The sequence below is a fragment of the Phocoena sinus genome, chromosome 2 (genome assembly GCF_008692025.1).
Source record: "Phocoena sinus isolate mPhoSin1 chromosome 2, mPhoSin1.pri, whole genome shotgun sequence".
NCBI lineage: Eukaryota > Metazoa > Chordata > Mammalia > Artiodactyla > Phocoenidae > Phocoena > Phocoena sinus.
In genome coordinates, this window is record NC_045764.1 from 64024548 (window position 1) to 64044638 (window position 20091).

General features: G+C 46.1%; 1 protein-coding gene, 1 long non-coding RNA gene and 1 pseudogene across 3 annotated transcripts in view; all 3 read right to left on the minus strand.

The window, feature by feature from the left end:
- Positions 1–1238: 1238 nt before the first annotated feature.
- Positions 1239–2046, minus strand: LOC116749468. The gene is made up of 2 exons (XR_004348618.1): positions 1689–2046; positions 1239–1448 (listed from the first exon to the last, which is right to left on the minus strand). It is a non-coding gene; the product is annotated as an uncharacterized LOC116749468 (long non-coding RNA).
- A 2479-nt stretch (positions 2047–4525) lies between these two features.
- On the minus strand, positions 4526–8738 carry LOC116748559 (annotated as a pseudogene).
- The window catches only part of THSD4 (thrombospondin type 1 domain containing 4), a 589447-nt gene continuing 575050 nt past the window's right edge, over positions 5695–20091 (minus strand). For both annotated transcript variants that reach the window (XM_032623848.1, XM_032623849.1), the window contains 3 exons: positions 17066–17245; positions 12565–12709; positions 5695–12091 (listed from right to left, as the gene is read on the minus strand). In XM_032623848.1, coding sequence (XP_032479739.1) covers positions 11949–12091; positions 12565–12709; positions 17066–17245 — 468 coding nt within the window. In that variant the 3' untranslated portion in view covers positions 5695–11948. The remainder of the gene's footprint in view (positions 12092–12564; positions 12710–17065; positions 17246–20091) is intronic.

Sequence of the window (20091 nt, forward strand, 5' to 3'; positions counted from 1 at the left end):
CTCTCCCAGGCCCTTCCTGCAGCCAAGGAGCAGCCAGCCCTTCCTGAGTAGGTGATCAGTGGATCAGCATTGGAACAGCTGTTTTCAATTGTCTGATGCTTCAAGCTACTGGTTATTCCAATGTTGCTCACGCCTGAGTAACTTCAGACAACTTGTAAAGGAAAATAATTGTTTCACTCACCTGGGATGTTGAATTAAATAATACTTCATTACAATGTTACAAAAATGAATGTAAGTAGAGGGATTATAACTCTCACAGAACTACATAATCAAAATGAAACTGCCACTTAAGTAAAAACACTATTTCAGAACAAACAATTAAAGGCAACATCACTGATAAGATAGATAATGCTTTGTTGAAACTCAATTGCCACTCACAACATGGATGCATGGTGGAAATTCCTTTGGGTTTGGCATTAATGACAAGTAACTCACCACTCTTGTCTACCCACCCTACTGTGGATCCTTGCTTCAAACAGCAAGTCTGTGACATAATTTGGCCTTTGCTTGGCATGAATAAACCTTTTATTGCTAAATTCAACTCCATTCTTCACGTATTAGCTCGCCCATGACAATTAATGTAACACTACCTGGTTCCAGGGCTGGAAACAAAAGGCCTTGTTGGGCCGTAAGGTGGTCAACTAGACGTGGTGTATAGGTTCATGTCTATATATATATATATATATATATATATTTTTTTTTTTTTTTTTTTTTTTTTTTTTTTTTTGGTCTGTGTTGGGTCTCTGTTGCTGCACGCGGGCCTTCTCTAGTTGCGGCGGCGGGGGCTACTCTTCGCTGCAGTGCGCGGGCTTCTCGTTGCAGTGGCTTCTCTTGTTGCAGAGCACGAGCTGTAGGCACGTGGGCTTCCGTAGTTGTGGCACGCGGGCTCTAGAGCGCAGGCTCAGTAGTTGTGGCGCATGGGCTTAGTGGCTCTGCGGCATGTGGGATCTTCCTGGACCAGGGCTGGAACCCGTGTCCCCTGCATTGGCAGGCGGATTCTTAACCACTGCGCCACCAGGGAAGTCCCGTGCCTATATTTTTTTTAATGCACAATTATTTTAATGGCAGTGCTGTTTATAATTTTTAAAAGGTGAAGATAAAGCAAAATTTCTAAGCATAGGTGAATGTTCAATCTCATTACAGTCACACAGCTCTTACAATGACATGTTCATGCCAATTTAAAAAAGATTATTATTAACATGAAACCACAAAATGAAAAAAATTGTTATTGAAGACACTCTGGGAAAACACTGTTTTATTAAATTCTCTCCTCAGGATGAATTCCCAGGCATGGAATTATTAAGTGAAAGTTGAAGGGCTTTATGGCTCTTGTTACCTTGTACTGAGTGGAGTTTCATAAATCAACATTTTCATTGAGATGGTATTTCTCAGCTTGCCTCCAAGGTCCATGGTTTAACCCAGGAAAATACGTGTCTGGGGCACAGCTCCTGCAAGGGCAGAAATGGCAGCTCACGTCCGGCTGCTGGCCTTACTCGGATCCTGTCACCCCTCTGCCCAGATCCCCGGCTGGCCTCTCCTCTGTCTCACGGCGAAACCACAGCCTGTCCCTGGCTCCCAGGGTCTGACCTCATCTTCTCCCGCGCTGCCCCGCTCCCCCAGTGTTCCTGAACACCCTGTGTGCGTCATGGGGGCTCGACTCCAGCAAGCTCCTCGCCCGGCACCCTTACCCAGCTATCCACGTGGCCGGCTTCTCCCGCGCCCCAACCATCCTATTTAAAGTCGCACTCCCTGCCCGTCTCCACCGCTGCCCCTCCACCTTCTCAGCTCGGCTGTTTGCCCCAACACACACCACCGCCTGACGTGCCGGGCACACGCGAGTTGTCTACATCCTTGTTTAGAACGTAAGCTCCGAGGGCGGTCTTCCGGCTGTGCTGCTGCGTATTCAGTGCTAGCAGAGCATCGGGCACAGGAACGAGTGCGTGAATGGTTGTCACAACTGGGGAGGCTCAAAGCCTGGTGATGCACAGTGAATCCCGAGGGAGAATGCCTGGGATCTGAGGAGACAGAGCTCAGAGGGCAGGAGCAGGCGGAGGTATCTGCGGATTTCCCTTCCCTGTGATCGGCTTTGACCGGTAGAGCGAGGCAGAGGCTGATACTGGTATCAAGTTCAAGCACATTTGATCCTTTGGGTCCCACTGCTCTTGTTCCCCCTCCCACCTGGCCAGCCTCCAAACAGGGTTGACTCTGGGTTCTGAAGAACACGTTTTTGGAATCCACATATGAAAGCAGGACAGAGAAGTAGAGGCGTCTCCTTGAAGCATTTTCTCTGGAGGCGGTGGTATGTGTGTGTCTGTGTGTGTGTCTGTGTGTGTCTGTGTGTGTGTCTGTGTCTCTGTGTGTGTCTTTGTGTGTCTCTGTGTGTGTACATATCATAGAAGTGTGCTGCCCACTGCTGTCGGGCACTCCACCTCGAGCATGAGAACCTTTGTGAGGCCACAATGATCAACAACAACATCTGCTGTAATGTGTATTACTTGCTCAGGGAGTAAGTTCTGGGTTAAGTTAGCTTTCTAGGGAGTTTTTGTCTTGCACATGGATTTATGCAGTTCTTGTGGAGAGGCAGTGCCACGCAGAGGAACAAGCACACGCTTTGAGACTAGACAGATATGTGTTCGACTTCCTCAGCCACTTAGGACCTGTGTGATCAAAATATTTCCTCATCTGGCTGAGACCTGGTTTTCCCAGCTGTATTCTCTTTGCATCTCAATTTATTTATCCATAAAATGGCCACTAAATGAAGTGTTTGCTTTGAAGGTGTTGTCTTGAAGGTTAAATGATGTAAAAGGACCTGGAGGACACCTGGCACGTAGTAGGTGCTCAATAAGTTAGGTTTTCCCAGCCTCAGCGATGATAAGCATCACCCAGGACTGGCTCTGGCTGCTGCCAAAAATATTAGTTTCCCTTTCCCTGTCCTGTTTTTGTACTTTATTCCCTCCAACCTTTTACTTTAGAAAATCTCAAACCTCAGAGAAGAATAATATAACGAACACTACATACCCTTCACTATATATTCACCAATATTCAGCAAAGTGCATTTTACCTTATTTGCACGTATTCTTTCTCTCTCTCCACATACACGTGCACACACACACAATTTTACTGATGACCCATGTGAAAGTAAATTGCAGACCTTGTGACCTTCATCCCTAGGACTGCCACAGTGTGTACTCCTGCCCGACCAAACCCCGCCTTCACATCCAAGAAGTTTTACGTGGATTCAGTTGTGTCATCTTAAGTACAGGCCATGTTCAAATTTTCCCTCTGCCCAAATGTTCCTGATCACTCTTATTTATTTACTCATTCATTTAATTAAAATTTTTTTTTAACATAGGTCCTTGTTGGTTATCCATTTTAAACATAGCAGTGTGTACATGTCAATCCCAAACTCCCAGTCTATCCCTCCCCCCACTCTTCCCCCCGGTGACCATAAATTCATTCTCTAAGTCTCTGTTTCTGTTGTGTAAATAAGTTCATTTGTATCTTTTTTTTTTTTTTTAAGATTCTGCATATAAGCGATATTGTTGATCACTCTTTATTTGAGGGTCACTGTTGCTGAGTCTATTACAGGAACGTGTTATTTTGAACCAAGTCTGACTCGCGGGCCCTTCTCTTTCTGATCTGCTGGAAGTAGATCTTGTTGTCTGTCCCTAGAGATGTCTGGAGATGGCTGAAGACAGTTACCCCACCAGATCCTCCCTCCCCCATCCCAGTCACCATCCCAGTCACCATCCTGATCCTCTGGGCTCTTTCCTGGTGGCCAACTGACTAAATACGATGTGTCATTCCCAGAACTGGAGACCGAGGGGTCCAGCTTGGGTCTGACCCCTGAACAGGGGCTTGTGGCCTCCCTCTCAGGGGCAGCTGTACATCTTCAAATGCAGCCTCCGCTCACACTGTCGTGCTGAGCATGGGTAAACTAAACAGCGCTGCACCTTCTCATCAACAGCCAAACACCCCATCCAGTCCCTGGGCAATTAATGTCATTGATTGGAATCAATGTGGAGAGAGAGACTGGAACTAATATATGCTGAGACCATGTGACACGCCAGGCCCTGGGGAGATGGACATGGGAAAGACACAGGCCGGCCTCTAGGGGAAGCTGACAGTAGAATCCTAGTGCCACCAAGTGTTAGCTGGACACGAAACCTCTCTGAGTCTCAACGTTCTCGTTTCTAGAAGGGGACAACATTCCAACTCCCTAGGTCTGCTGTGAAGATTTAATAAGACAGCATGTGTGAGGGTTCTCAGCCCAGTGTCTGGCACATAGTAGCCTTCTGATTTGGGTGTTGAAGAATAAATGGAATTTGGGGGTAACGAAAATGTTCTGGCAATGGTTGCACAACACCGTACTAAATACCACTGAATTTCACACTTTTTTATGAATTAAAAAGTTTATGAGCCATAGAAAAAAAATTGATTCCTTAAAATCAATTCTCATTAAGTTCCCTGTAAAACAGTTAGCTTACAGAAAACTTCCTTTCTCGTGAACAGAAAATCACCGTGCTTTTGGTCCAAGATATGTTGGGGTTTTTTCCTTTCTTCTTCAGATGACAGATAGATGGATGTAGCTGAAGCTATGAACGAGTGTACTTGCCCCAAACGTGCAACATACAGAAGCGACGAACAGAAGACTCATAACCAATACTGGGGCCGGGCCAACTTTGAGCCCCGGTGAATCCTCTGTTTAGAATCGCCACATCCCCCCAGTGCCGGCTGGGGTCCCGCGGCCTGCGCTTCTCTCCGCAGCTGGTGGTTTTCCTCTGCCAGACCGTGGATCTCGCCGCCCGGGCGGCCACCGCTCTGCTGGGAGAGCGCCCTGAGGAGACCACGTGAGTGCCACTGGGGGTCGGACGGGCAGGCAGAAGACGGGAGGGCGGCAGGAAGCTGAAGTGGACAGCGGGGAAGAGGTGGAGCCCAGCGGCCGGAGAGACTGCTGCAGGTTCACACTTTAAAATGATGAAAACAGTGAATTTTGTTAAGTGAATTTTACCGCAATAAAAAAAAAAGAGTAAATGAAGATTTTCCAGGCAGAAAAGGTGGATGGGAGGGATGGGAAGCACATCTGAGGCGTAATAATAATTTTCTGAGAGTTACTGATGCTGCTGCTGCAGGGCGGCCAGCGTCAAGGACAGAGCCTGTAGGCACTCCACTAGAGACTCTCTCATCCAGGGTGACTTGCAATGGGCTTTATGACCTAAGTCATATTTCACGTTATTAGGCATCAAGATAACCCGAAAGATTTTGTCAAACACTCTGCTAAGCTCGAGCCCAAGGTGAAGTCAGCCCGAGGAGAGTTGGAAGAAGTTGTATTCCGGTTGAGAGACGGAGCCGCACGAATCAGCGCAGTGGGTCCCAACACTTTCTGCCTCCTGGGGGAGGTTTAAAGAAATACCTGTAAAAGTGCAATCCTGTAAAACAAAACAAAACAAAACAGAAATCCTGTAGAAGTGCACACGCCGGAATATCTTAAGCTCCTCAGCCGAGGTTGAGGACCAGTGTACCAGCAGACTGATGTCCTGCACTCCCTGTCTTCTTAGGGGTCCCCCCCAGAGCCAAAGTCCCACAGACCAACCGATCTCTAAAGGGCTCAGCTCTTCTTTTTAGAGGGCTGTGCGAAGCGACGTGAGTAGAAATGGAATAAGGCCCGAGAAAGCACAGACGTGTTAACAAAGCTGCCTTTTAAAAACCAGTTTATTGTATTTTTACAATAATAAAAATAAATTAGTCATACACAAAAATAGTTGTCATTTTTGCTGAAAAGATTATTTACTCATATAATTCGCCTCCGCCTCTTTAAGCGATAATTGACACTGTACGGGTGACTTGGGGTGGATGGGGTATTCTGTGGGTTCCTTGCTCCTGGCTGTGCAGTTGACAACCCAGAGCTCCCACCCAGCAGTGTCCAGCGGGGGCCCTGGAGGCGTGGTCAGAGCAGTGAAGGCATCACCTCCCTTACACCCCTCCCTGCCCTTGCCAGGGGGACCCTGCCTCCGTCACAGCTCTAAGCCAGCCTCCGGAACAACTTCCTGCTGGTGATTCTAAGGAATGAGGCAAGACAAAGAGAAGGGATGAAAAAGACCCTCCCAATTCCTTCTTCAAATGTTTGAGGATGAGGAGATGGCAGATTACATGAGCAAATATGATATTCAAGGTGGAAAGGTGTCAATCCAGAGAGACCTGTTTCAGGTATAATCCAAGGGGTAAAAACCCCTGAATGAGTCGAAAAGCAGAGTCGTTTATATTCGATCTTAAAACCCAGGAATTTGGCTAATCAGTATGCTAAATTGTAACTATGGACTTGGAATAAGACATCACGTGCAGCAACTTTCCGGGAAGCTGGGTTAGTAGTATCAAATGATTTTACACAAATGTGGATCGAATATGTAAATAAATACCTATTAGGTCCCTTTAAAATTAACATATTCTAAATAATAGAACTATTTTGGTGTAGTGACTCATTCTGCCGGTAGAGTTCAGAATACACATTTCCTATAAACATCTTGTATTTACAAAGGACAAAATAATAAGTTATAACAAAGTATATCCTTCCGTCAAACTGAATGGTGGGGATCTGGGGTTCAAGGTGGAAATTATGTAACAGAATGGCTTCTCTCTCACTGAGGCAAGGGGCTCAACGTCTGGAAGATGCTAAGAAAGCTGGCTAGAGCCCACCCTGTGGGGGTCACTTTTCCTCAGCAAGATGGCAGTCTCCCACTGTTACCCACCGAATAGAAAGAACCAGGAGTGTGGTTGAGAGGGGAGAGAATGACGTAGCTCCAGCAAAGGCGCAAGAAAGCAAAGTGAGTTGAGAAAGTGAGATGGTATTCAAAGGGTGCTAGTCTAGTCGAGGTTCTGCCCCCATCAAGGTGTGTGACCCTGGGCAGGGAACTAGCCATCGGGACAATTGGTTACTCATCTATGAAGCAGGACCAGACAGGGCAACTCTGACCAATTGGCTAGTGGTTCTCCGAGGTATGAGGCCACGTTCAGCCCTGGAGAGGGGTGCGCCACTGGGTTCAAAACGGTAGAAATGGGAAGTACGTGTACTTGCCATCCCAGACCAGGGGAATCACTAGAAGCTGTTCTACTTACAGAGTCACCAAAGTCCAGATTGGAGAGAATCTTAAAAGTCCTGTTGCCCCAGCTGTGTGCTCGAATCCTCCCTTCAGCATCCATGACAAATGGCCATTAAGCCTCTGCTGAGACCTCCAGGGATGGGTCAGTCACCACCAACCACAGAGCGCTCTACCTTCTGAAGGCTCTCACTTGTAGAAAGGTTGTTCGTCTGTAAGAAGTAAAATGTGTCTCCCTGCAGCTTTTACCTTCTGGTCCTAGGATGGCTCTCCTCCGGGCTAAACATTCTCATGAAGTCCTTTCCACTGTTTCTCAGAGCCTGCGCCCCTCATCAGGATTGGGCGTGCTCATCTGAATGTTGTACGTTACCAATATTCTTTTTAAAGTTTCCAACAATCACAAATACGGTTCACCAACATTTTCTCCTTATGTAGCCTAAATGTCGTGTGGTGTGTGTGTGTGTGTGTGTGTGGTGTGTGTTGTGTGTGTGGTGTGTGTGTGGTGTGTGTGTGTGTGTGTGTGTGGTGTGTGTGTGTGTGTGGTGTGTGTGGTGTGTGTGGTGTGTGTGTGTGGTGTGTGTGTTGTGCGTGTGGTATGTGTGTGGTGTGTGTGTGGTGTGTGTGGTGTGTGTGGTGTGTGTGTGTGTGGTGTGTGTGGTGTGTGTGTGGTGTGTGTGTGTGGTGTGTGTGGTGTGTGTGTGGTGTGTGTGGTGTGTGTGGTGTGTGTGTGTGGTGTGTGTGTGTGGTGTGTGTGGTGTGTGTGTGTGGTGTGTGTGGTGTGTGTGTGGTGTGTGTGTGTGGTGTGTGTGGTGTGTGTGTGTGTGTGTGTGTGTGTTCGGGGGTAGTTCCATCCCACTTTCTTGACTCACATTGAACGTCATCCACTGAAACTCTTGCATCTCCCCCACCTTGTACTTGCATTGTTTTTTGTTTTAATCCAAAGGTGGGACTTTATGTTGCTTCCTGGTGAATTTTGAAGATCCCAGGTTTCGTTCTAGTCTCCCAGACTTTTTTGGTACTAGAACGTGTCATTCAAGTGTTACCTCTCCAGTTTCTTGGCATCCACCAATTTCATCAGGAAGGTGTCTAATTTCCCATCTAAGCCACGTAAAGAGTGTTTCATATGGCAGGATCAAATGTTGGCCTCCACCTGCCAGGCTGATAGAGGGTCCCTCAGGTTTGACTATTCAGCCTGTTTCAAGGGAAGTCATGTTTCTTTTTACCACTTATATTTGTGTCTTTGACATTAGAAAGCAGATATTTAAATTCTAAAGTGGCTATATTAAAGAAAAAGAGAGCCACTGGTTTAGAAAGTTACTAGTAACGTCTGGGTTTCTCTCCCTGCCACACAGCTTGACAAAAAGAAATGAAGCCAGTGTCCCTCATTTTCATCCCTCTGGAAGGTCATTCTTTTTAAAGGAAAGAGTGTTGAATGCTAAACACTTTGAGGGTGAGTAAACGATACACACTCCAAGAGCCCTGGGTCAGAGAATTAAGGCAACGGGACAGATGGGGACAGTTCTGAGCGCTTCTGTCACACTGCAGCTCCTCTAGGGCGGGCACTGGCCCTGCTCATCTGGCTTCCCCACCAGCTCGCAAGCAGGGGGCACTGTACACGCCGTTAATGAAATGAACTGACGCCATCTAGTGGCCAAGTTTACAAGATTTTTTTTTTTTTTTTTTTAAATGCCCTATTTCTTATGCTGTTCCTTTTCTAAGGGGAGAGAGGCGAGTCTACGTGAGATGGGGAGAATGGGCTGCACTGAATGGCTTTTGCCTAGGCTGCAAGGGGCACACTTTCCTTTTCTAATAAGTGATAGTAAAAAAAAAAAGCAAACTATTTCTGTTTGCAGTTTTGTTGATTTTTTTGTGAGAAAAACAGAACAGCTTTAATTTATCTAATTTCAAAATTCAGAGCAGGGACTGAGGCAATCTGGTACACAGAAAAAAAAAAGCTGTATTAAAATGTAAATTTCATTTCTGTATCATAGTCAGTTAAGGGACAAGGCAGAGGACTGAGAAGGAAATGGTGGGTCATGGGAAGGAGAGGATGAGATAAGGGGACAAGAAAATGAGAAAGAGGCATCTCTGGAGGGAGAAAGGAACATTGTCACTGAAAATACTAAAGGACATTATCATGTGTGTTGTGCTAAGAACAAAGGCATTTAGACATTGATATAAGAAACAAGGAGATTAGTAAAAATTGGATTTCCAAGTCAAGCTGATAAAACCCCTCATCTAGCAATTTATAGGCTTTCCAGACATAAATGAATTCCAAGATTAACTGAACTATTTGTTGCAAGAGAAAAAAGACCCCTAGTTTCAGTACTTCTTTCTCCTGAAGACATGGGGTTGATTTATTTGCTCCTATCCAATTCCACAACTGGCAGGATGGCCGTTCTCATGAGAGGACCACTGTCCCTTTAAAGAACTTTTAGGTGACATTTAGGAGCCACAGGACACTGCTGGATGTCAAAGAGACAAAGCCGTCACTGCCCCAGCCCAGTCGTGAGAATCCTGAGTTGGAAGGACTCAGGATGCTCACCTCCCACTTGGTGGAGAAATCCCTTTTAGGCTGGAGAGCTCACTCATTAGGACACCATACCTCTGTTGCGCTGGGCAGCCTGGATGGCTAGAAGGTTTTCCCACAATCTGAGCTGAAATCAGCCTTTCTGCTCTTCCACCCATCGATCTTGCTCTGTCCTCCAGCAGGTAAAGAAAGCTTCCTCCAAAGAATCCTTCAAATAACTGGCTTGTACAGCAACATCTGAGAGCAGTTGCATAAAGGAAACCCTCCCTTGGGACAAGAAGCAAAGGCAAGTGGCGAGAGGGAAAGAGTGGGTGCTGGATGGAAACCAGCCATATGCTTGGCCTCTCTGGTCTGTCTTTGCTTGGTGGGCCCAGGAATCTGGGCCTCTGTCCTGCGGCTTATTGCATGAGTTACGTAAGGATTAGGAGAGATAGATAAGGAGAGATAGGGTGCTTTGGGCGAAATGATGGCTGGGGCTCTCCAGAAAGAGAAGGTCACTTAAAAAGGCCAAATAGAACTTCTGAAAGCTCAAGGGTAGTGGGAACCTAACGGAGTGTGCAAGACTGAGCTGGTGATACTGCTTCCAAAAGCTGCAAATCATCACCAAATTAGCAGATTTTTGGGTTAAAGGGCTCACGGGAGAAACTCAGTTGCTATGAATTTCAAAGCAAATGCTTGCTTTGAAAGGGAAATATGCCCAGGACCACAGTACTAAATAAGATAAATTTTCTATACGCTTCCAATTTGTTCAGCCTGATTATTTTTCTTAGTGGGTGTAAGAATATACATATATATATATATATACGTCCCCCCTTCTTTATCCTCGCTGATTTTTCAGATAGCTCATCTTTCATACGCACGGCATTCCCCTTCCAGCCAGAGCCCTCGGGAACTACAGAGTTATGTGAAGTGAATCAGGGAAGACCCTGCCGCTGGGGCCATCGTGGAGGAGTTCACAGCCCCTTTTCCCAGGCTGGCTGCATTAATATAGATCTTAGTGCTCACATCTGGGAGGGGGAATATGGGCTGTGAGTCATGGGGGAAGGGAGGGATGCAAAGTCACAGAGAGACATCTGCAAAACAAACCAGAAAGACCCAAGGGAGACTCTTTCTAATATAAATATAGGGCTTTTGCTGGGACAGGTTGGTTAGACTTTCCACTGGGCGATGTGTGGGGAAGGACCCAGGAGAGATGGCTGAGGAAGGGGTGAGAGCCCAGGGGACAGAGCTGTGTGCTCTGGAAATCTGCTCTGGGAGACAAAAGGCCAAAGGGTCCACGATGTAGGATTCCATGGGTGGCATATACCACTGCGGAGAGGAATCAGAATTTCAGGCAATCACCTTTCTACCCCAATGGCTTTCTTACCTCATGGCATAGTTCCATTAAGGATGGGGTTTAAGAAACTGTGCAGGGTCCTGTCACCAGGACCTGTGACTTTGTGGGGGAAGGGAAAAAAGAAACAGACTCCTGAAACAACTGAGCACAGGAGATAAAGACTTGACTTTTGGCCCGAGGAAAGAATTCAAAGGTCTGGGCTTTGTTTGCTGAATGGGCAACTTCTCAGCACCTAAGCCTTCTGGACAGGCCTCGGGGTGAGGGCTTTGTGGTCAGGACTCAGCTCTGTCACTGAATGGGTCAATTACCTGCTAACGTGGCAGGTAGGTTACCTAAGTTCAGTCTCAGTTTCCTTGTCAGTAAAATGGAGACAAGATTCATTCCCTGACTCCCATTCTGGAGCGCTGTGCTCACAGCCGCTAATGAGCTAATATCTCTGAATACACCTGCAAAACAATAAAGCTCTAAACTGGCATGAGATATTTGTGTCACAAGGCTGGAAAAGAGCCTAATGTCTTTGAGAGTAAAAATAGGCACAGGCGGGCTGAGGTAACAGAGGGATGCAGGCGTCCTAGCAAGGCTTAGGGGGGGCTCTGGGGTGGGGGGACTGTCTCCTCTGATTCTCCAAGGGGCGCTGGTATTAGAAAGGCCAGCAGCACTGGGGCTAGGCAGTGCCCAGACAGGCCTGACTGCTGACTTAGAAAGTGCCAGGACGGGAGTCGGCCGAGAGCTGCATGCAGTCCCCACCGCTCGGTCTGCAGAGAGCGCAGGTGCCAGGTTTCTGAAGGAGGGGTCAGCAGTTCATGGTGATGCTCAAAGGACAACTGTGGCCTTGCTCCTGGGCACCGTGTGTACACTTTATGAAGGTGGGGTGCTGACTAAGTTGGCTGGCAGCTCCACAGGCCAGGGAGCCCCCAGGAGGGGCAGCAGTCAGCCAGTCCCACTGCTCACAGACTCCCTGACCTGCCCATGGTTGCGGAGCGGGGTGTTATCTGCTCCCCAGGAAGCCCGAGTGCCTGTTGGCCACGCGCGTGCAGGAGACGCAGCAGGCGGTCTTGTAGTAGTTGTAGACGCAGAGCCTGGCCTGGACCACCACGTTGCAGTTGTAGTACCTGTCCTTGCAGTTTTCATCTGTAGCAGAGGAGAACAGAAAAGACTCTCTGAGCACAAGGGGCAGCCTGGACTTAGGGAAGAAGAAAGGGCAGTGGGTGTGGCTCTTCATCCTGGTCCTGCTGTTTATTATTGATGGGAGGTGTGAGTGTGGGCTGAGAGCTTATATTTTTTTCTTCATCTTTAAACATGCAGTTGAAATCTATCTGCTTTGGCCATAAGGATGCTGGAACCAAATCTCTGAGTGCATTGCCATTTTAATCAATTCCCATGTAAGTTTATCTGTTGATGGGTGGCTTGGATCGCCATCTGTGTTATCAACAGGCACCTTAAACTATGAAATATATACCCAAAGGATGCTGACCCCCTTCAACTCCATGAGTAGGCACAAGGTCACAGAGAGACCTAGATGCATCTGGCATTTTCATACCAGAGAACAGGACGGAGCTTAAGAAAGATGGATATTTTACTCCAAGGTAAGACTCCCTACTTACCAACTTCAGGGACGCAGTCCTGAGGGTTACAAGATTCTTTCTCTTCTGGTTTCAACTGAGGGTCGCAGAGATTACTTAGGGTCATCTCATCAGACAGACAGCGCACTTCCCGGACGCGGAAGCCGCCCTGGCAGCTCTTGGAACACTGCCCGGGGAAAGGAAGAAAGTTAGATTTCTTGACAGTCCATTAGCTCAGCACACGGGAGAAGACAGATATTGGAAAATTTCAGACATCTACCAAAGGAGACAGAGTATTAAACTCCCCTGCACCTAGCAACCAGCTTCAACACACATCCACTCGTGGCTAGCCACGTCTCGTCTGTACCCACCCAGGTCCATTATTTTGAAGCAAATCTAGATATCATATCACTTCTTCCATAATATTTCTGTCTGTAGCTCTAAAAAACAAAGACTCTTAAAAAATTACCACGATACCATTATTACACCTAGAAATCAACAATAGTTCCTTACCTTCAAAGATATATTCAGTGTTCCTATTTCCATTTGCCTTGTGAATCTCAATTTTTTTAATAGAGTTTTTTTGGGGGGGGATCAGGTCTGTATATTGCAGCTGGTTGACATGCCTTTTACGACCCTTAATCCACAGGTTCCCCTCCCCTGTGTTTCTTCCCCCTTGTACTTTATTTGTTGGAGGAACTCAGTCTTTTGTCCTGTAGAGTTTCCCATAGTCAGGATTTTGCTGACTGCATCCCCATGGTACTGTTTGACATGTTCTTCTGTCTTCCGCATTTCCTGCAAATTGGAAATTGGATCCAGAAGAGGCCTTAACAGGTGCAGATTTGATTTTTTGTGGTGAGACTGCTTCATAGAATGTGTATGGCTGTCTCTCTTTGGAGGGGGCCAGCAGCCACTGATGAGCAGATCCATTAGTTCATTTGGGGTTGAAAAATGGTGATACTATCCTAACACCTCTTCTTCTTTTATGAGCTGAGAATCTAAAGAATCCTTACCCCTTCCTCACATATATTTACTCTCTGGTTACCCAGTGGTATGGCTTGTTTAGGAGAGACAGGGTAAATTCTTGACTATTTTCTTTTACTTATCAGTTTTCAGAATAATGAGTTGGTTCCCCTAACATCCTCCAATGGTGGAACCTCTAATTAGTTTTTTTTTTATCATTACAAACTTATTATAGATGGATGGATTTAAACATATGTGATGTATTTCATTAAATCCATGGTAGTTATTATTATTACTTTTTCTTTTATTTTAATTTTTTGCGGTACGCGGGCCTCTCACTGTTGTGGCCTCTCCCGTTGTGGAGCACAGGCTCCGGACGCACAGGCTCAGCGGCCATGGCTCACAGGCCCAGCCGCTCCACGGCATGTGGGATCTTCCCGGACCGGGGCACGAACCCGTGTCCCCTGCATCGGCAGGCGGACTCTCAACCACTGCACCACCAGGGAAGCCCGGTAGTTATTATTTTTACTGATGCTCACTGATGTCCCATCAATGGCTATCAGGAGCCCAAAAGTTGGTTCTTGAGCCCTTTGGACATGACCTCGTCTTTGAGAATCTCCTTGCTACCTGGTATGAAAAGACATCCCGATCTAATTTATACCTATAAGAGTCACAGACCTGGAATCAGCCATTTCTCTAAGAATTCTTGGCTCCTTTTAGTGGGGAGTGGCATTTTGAACCATATTCTAGCTGATAGGCATGCCATTTGCTACTGGGTTGGTCATTGTTTCCAGGCTCTTTCAGTGGAAAAAACAGGGAAAAAATTTTTTTAAGATAAATTAATTTGTGAGTTCATACTGATATTTCTAAGTCAAATTCAGGACAACAGGATTTTCACTTAAATCTCTTCTACTTTTGGGCTGTATCTTCTTTCTCCTAAGTTGAGAATCCTATTTCTCAAGGATCCTGGGGATAATAGAGCTATACTAGCACATTTACTGGTACATATATTATCACAGTACCATAAAGTAGATTATTCATTTACTTTATCACCCATTATACAACCAATCATCTCAGAACACAGGACACCAGCTATCACTAAAAATGTGATCATTGCAAACACTACAAACATTTTTCTGCAGTACTTTTTGTCCTTAGGGATGGACAAATTACTGTGGTTTACAGCCACATGCAAGGGTGCTGATGCCACCAACTGCATACATATTTAGGTTAATTTGTTTCATTGCATTTTCCATTTTTAGAGATTTCTTTTTAAAAAGAATAATTTTGTTTAAAAAAATTTTTTTTTTTGGCTGCGTTGGGTCTTCGTTGTTGTGCATGGGCTTTCTTTAGTTGTGGCCTGCAGGGGCTACTCTTCATTACGGCGCACGGGCTTCTCATTGCGGTGGCTTCTCTTGCTGCGGAGCACGGGCTCTAGGCGTGTGGGCTTCAGTAGTTGTGGCACGTGGGCTCTAGAGTGCAGGCTCAGTAGTTATAGCGCACGGGCTTAGCTGCTCTGCGGCATGTGGCATCCTCCTGGACCAGGGCTCGAACCTGTGTCCCCTGCGTTGGCAGGAGGATTCTTAAACACTGCACCACCAGGGAAATCCCTGCTTTATAATTGTATAAAATATTTACTTAGTTCCAAACTCAAATTTATAAAACAAGGTAAATTTAAAAATGTCTTGCTTCCATCATCTTTGCTACTATAGTAACTATATATTTCATGTTAGTTTCAGTTCATTTATTTATTTTTAAATTTACATGCAGAAAAATTCATTTTTTGTGGTGCACAGTTCTGAGTTTTGACAAATTCAGAGAGTCATGTATCTCTCCCTGCAAACAAGACAGAACTTTCATCACACACAACGAATCCCTTGTGTTGTCCCTTTGTAGTGAGATTCACCCTGCTCCATCCTCTGGCAATCACTGATCTGGTCTCTGTGCCTATAGTTTTTCCTTTTACAGAATATTATGTAAATGTAATCATACAACATACAGTTTTGGGGGGGCTCTTTCTTTCATTTAGCAAAGTGCATCTGAAGTTCCTCCAAGTCGTGGGAGGTATCAGTTCATTCGTTCTTGCTGCTGAGTGGTACCCCATTGTTTGGACGCACTGCATTTTGTTTATCCACTGACCTGCTGAGGGACGTCTGGGTTGTTCCCAGGCAAGGCAGGTGTCTTTGGAGTTGGTGGCCTTTGACGTGGCCTGGTGAGTTTGGCCCTTTCTAGACTCTCTAAGCAGAATGGCAGAAGAAAATAGTGATCTGTTCCTGCTTTCTCAAGGGCCTTGGTCAATATCAAAATAATAAAAAGGTATTTCCCAGAAGTTGGCAAAACATCTTTGAAACTCAACACCTCCTTTATTCCCATTTGCATCCAAGGTGTGGTTCAGCACATACCCAAATGGCTGTCATACACTGTCTGAAAACAGAATTCTCAGGTTTATCCACATATTTTATAAGAAAATCCCTTTGATCACCTTTGAATGATTTTGAGGAAGGCTCTGGACTCTACTCTGGAGTCACCTACAGCCACTGCTTGACGATCTTCCCTGACAAAAAGCAGAACGAACACTGGTCCCCTTGTGTCCAAGTCATATGAAATGGTCACTGGGAACGATGACCTCAGGAATTTTTCTGTTTTAGGAAGTTTCCTAACAATAAACTCTTTCACTTGAAAAAAAAAAGAATTTTATCACTGTTTCCATCCTTTTCCATTTCATTCCTTACTAAGCTAGTTCTCTATTCACTCTGTCTCTCTGTAGCTCTGTCCTTCTTCATTTACCCTCCTTCCGTACAAAAAGGATTTGAGATGGCTTAAGAAATACATAAGAGGGCCACAAGATAAAAAATAAGTGAGGAAACTGGGGCAAAAAGAAGATAAAAGTAGGAAAGAGAAAGAGAAGCCAGAGAACATTAGCACCTATAAGTCACTATGTATATTCTGATAAACTCTCTCTCAGAAATGGGCCACAGTTTTGGCTCTGAGTTTCCTAGTAGCCAATTCAAAGAGAAAAACAGGATCAGTCCCATAATCCATATTGTCTATAGGATTTTTAAAAAAGTGTACAACACACACACACACACACACACACACACACAGAAATTCCTCCAGTGGGATTTATAACAAGATCACTTCATGATGTTGTATTCTCAACAGCATCCCTGAATCCTTTCAGCCATCAAACCTCTGCAGCAGTATTTCTCAAAATGTTGGTTACACCTGTAGCCAACTCACCCAAGGAGCAAATTCCTTGGCCACGTTGGACCCAGAATCGGCCATTTCAAACAGATCCCCTCTGATTCTTATGCACACAAAAATTTGAGAGTCACTATTTTATGGCCTCTATAGTTTAGAAATCAAAATTGTCCCAGTCTCAGGCTCCCCACTCCCCGCCAAGCAGGCTGAGTCCAGGGCACCCTGGCTGTGACCAAGTAGAGCTGATTGCTGCAGGGAATCTACTCAAGGGTCGAGCCCAGTGCCTGGTACCCAGTAGGTAGCTCAACAGTGGGGGGGGGGGAGGGGGGAAGCATAATGATGTACTAACACAACCTCTACCAAAAGCACCGGGACTTACCATGCTCCATTCTGTGTTAAACCATTTGGCTCCGCAGGGCTTGAGGTGGCAGGATTGCTGGCTGGGGGGTCTCTCCAGGAAGGAACATTCATAGGGGTCCAGCACTTCAAAGGTGTCAGCGTTCTTCCTAACACAAATCACCTCCCTCTGTTGGGTCCCGCTCCCACACTCGATGGAACACTGGAGAAAGAAGCAGAGAAAGATGGGTGCCACATGACGGAAAGGGGACGAGAACTGCCATCCATTGAGCGATGTTTACCAGAGCTTACCATCATTGATTCAGTGAGGAAGAGCCCGAGGGTGCCCGGAAAACACTTCTGGAGGAAAAGTTGCACACAGATTCCAGTTTTCCTAACACTTCTGTGTCTGGAATGGAGAGTGGGTGCCCTGAGTTCTCACAGCTTGAGGATGCTGGCTGCTGGGATCCTGGCACCCTCGGTGAAATGTGAGATAGTGTCCCGTAGGCTTTCCCACAGAACGTACCAGCCAGTCAATTTGGTTTTGTCTGGTAGATTCCTGACACTTCTCACTGTAAGACAATGAACTAACATTCTAGTTTATCTGCTGGTCTTTTAGGGGAGGGAACTGGGAATGAATTCATCTCCCAGAGTCTGCATGCCTCTGGATGAACGGCTTCATTAAAATTCTTTGGGACACACAAAGCTGAGAAGACCACAGACTTGGGACAATGTCCCCTGGTCAGCCCTCCGCTCCCAACAGGGCAGCCAGCAGGAAGTCTTTGTCCGCGGAGTCCAATCCCCTGGCTTCTTACTTGGAGCTGAAGCTCCCTTGGGCTGCGGCCACGAAGAAGCCAGTCAGATAATTACACGTCTTGGTTCATTGTGTTAGGTTATGGAAATACGATGCATGTAACCGCCTATAAGTTATTCCATTTAGTATCTATTACTTTGTAAAATGTTTTTTATTTATGTTTGGTATACTCTTAATACCTTTTGGTTAGAAAATTTTACAAGCTGTGATCTATATACTTTTAAAGACTTTAAAGAAGCTATTGCCTTTATGAATAGCCTGTAAACATGTCTACAGCTGAAACTCAATATTATACTTGCTGCTGTATGCAGGCACATGGTGAAATAAAAACAGAGTGGAAAAACCCACGTCACTACCCAGCAAAAGTACCCCAAACCCAAGGCAACAGACTATGGATTATTCACACAGGGCATAATCAACATCTCCATCAGCAATTTCCACTTTGTGTCTTTTTTCTGCCATCTTCACAGACATCCAGAAAACTACAAGGCTTCTTAGTTTTGGGACTGTCTGCTCAGATGTTAGAGAGTAAATGTGATCCAGACACAGGGGCAGACAAGAAGGCTGCTCTTAATAGCTAAAGACTGTGAAAGAACCATCCCCCAAGTCCCCTGCAAGAACTAAGACAATCTAAGGGTGAAGTAAACCCAGAACTGACAGGGAAGAAAGAAAGCATCTGCACATGAATAATAGACCTGGTGGAATATCTTATGAATAAGAGTTGGGCTACTTTGTCTCCAGAGTAGAAAAAGACTCCCTAAGCCTGACAGGTCTCATTCTCTTGGGCTGGCTTCTCCACCAGCCTCAACAGGACCACTGCTAGCACCTGTGCTCACAACTTCCCAGGGAGTCTCTTCCCCTAAGTCCACATGAAAAGTCCCAGGAAAGGACTCCATTTGGCTCGGCTTGGGTCACATGTCCATCCTGGACTAATCACTGTGACCGGGCCAGTGGGGTGTTCAAGAGGCCAACTCTCATTCAAACCACGTGTCTGGAAGGAACATTTATTTTTATATCCTGAAGTCAGTTAATGTTTAAGACTTTCTTTCAACAAATAAGCATGCTCTGTTTCATTTTCTTTGGGGATAATATCAAATTCCCAGGGCAGGGAGGTGCCAGCAGGCTCTGATAGTCTTATAAATTCAGAACGAAAACCTTGTCCACAATCAATCATGTCCTGACCCTTTGGATGACAGGCAATAAATTCCATGTTTCTAATCTTAGCAGAGATAAATGCTGCCTTCACCAGGATTCATGTGACTCTCAGTTCTCTGAGTAGGTCTGGAGTCAATAGGACGCCCACAGATCAAAAAGACCTGAATCGGGCTTCCCTGGTGGCGCAGTGGTTGAGAGTCTGCCTGCCAATGCAGGGGACATGGGTTCGTGCCCCGGTCCGGGAGGATCCCACATGCCGCGGAGCGGCTGGGCCCGTGGGCCATGTCCGCTGGGCCTGCGCGTCCGGAGCCTGTGCTCCGCAACGGGAGAGGCCACAACAGTGAGAGGCCAGCGTACCGCAAAAAAAAAAAAAAAAAAAAAAGACCTGAATTCTGCTCCCCTTTCTTCTTCCTCAGACATTGGTGGACGTGTGAGTCGAACTGCACTGTTTATCTTCTCTGTGTGAAGGCTGTTATGATCCAGTATTACGATTTCACACAGGACTCTTCCCATTGCCTCAGTTTCCATGAATACTTGGTGTAATTAGTGTCCCATACACAGTCTACTTCTGAATTATCTTTGGGGTGTAGATCCTAGGTGTTTTGCTACCAACAATGAGATAGAAACATTGGCAGAAAAAATAATAAACATGGAGAAAGGGAACTAATATTTATTAAGTACTCCCCACGTCCTAAGCAATGACCCTTTTATTTTTTATTTTTATTATTATTATTATTTTTTGTGGTTCGCGGGCCTCTCACTATCGCGGCCTCTCCCATTGCAGAGCACAGGCTCCAGACGCGCAGGCTCAGCGGCCATGGCTCACGGGCCCAGCTGCTCTGCGGCATGTGGGATCTTCCTGGACTGGGACACGAACCCGTGTCCCCTGCATCGGCAGGCGGACTCTCAACCACCGCGCCACCAGGCAAGTCTAGCAACGACCCTTTTATATACAGTGTCTAATGAAAACCCAATAGCAACTCTAAAAAGTTGATATCATTATCCTCATATTTGGATGAGGAAACAGGCTCAGAGAGGTTAAATTACCTGCCCCAACTCAGAGAACTGAGGCGACGCAGAACTGGGATCTGTTATCAAGT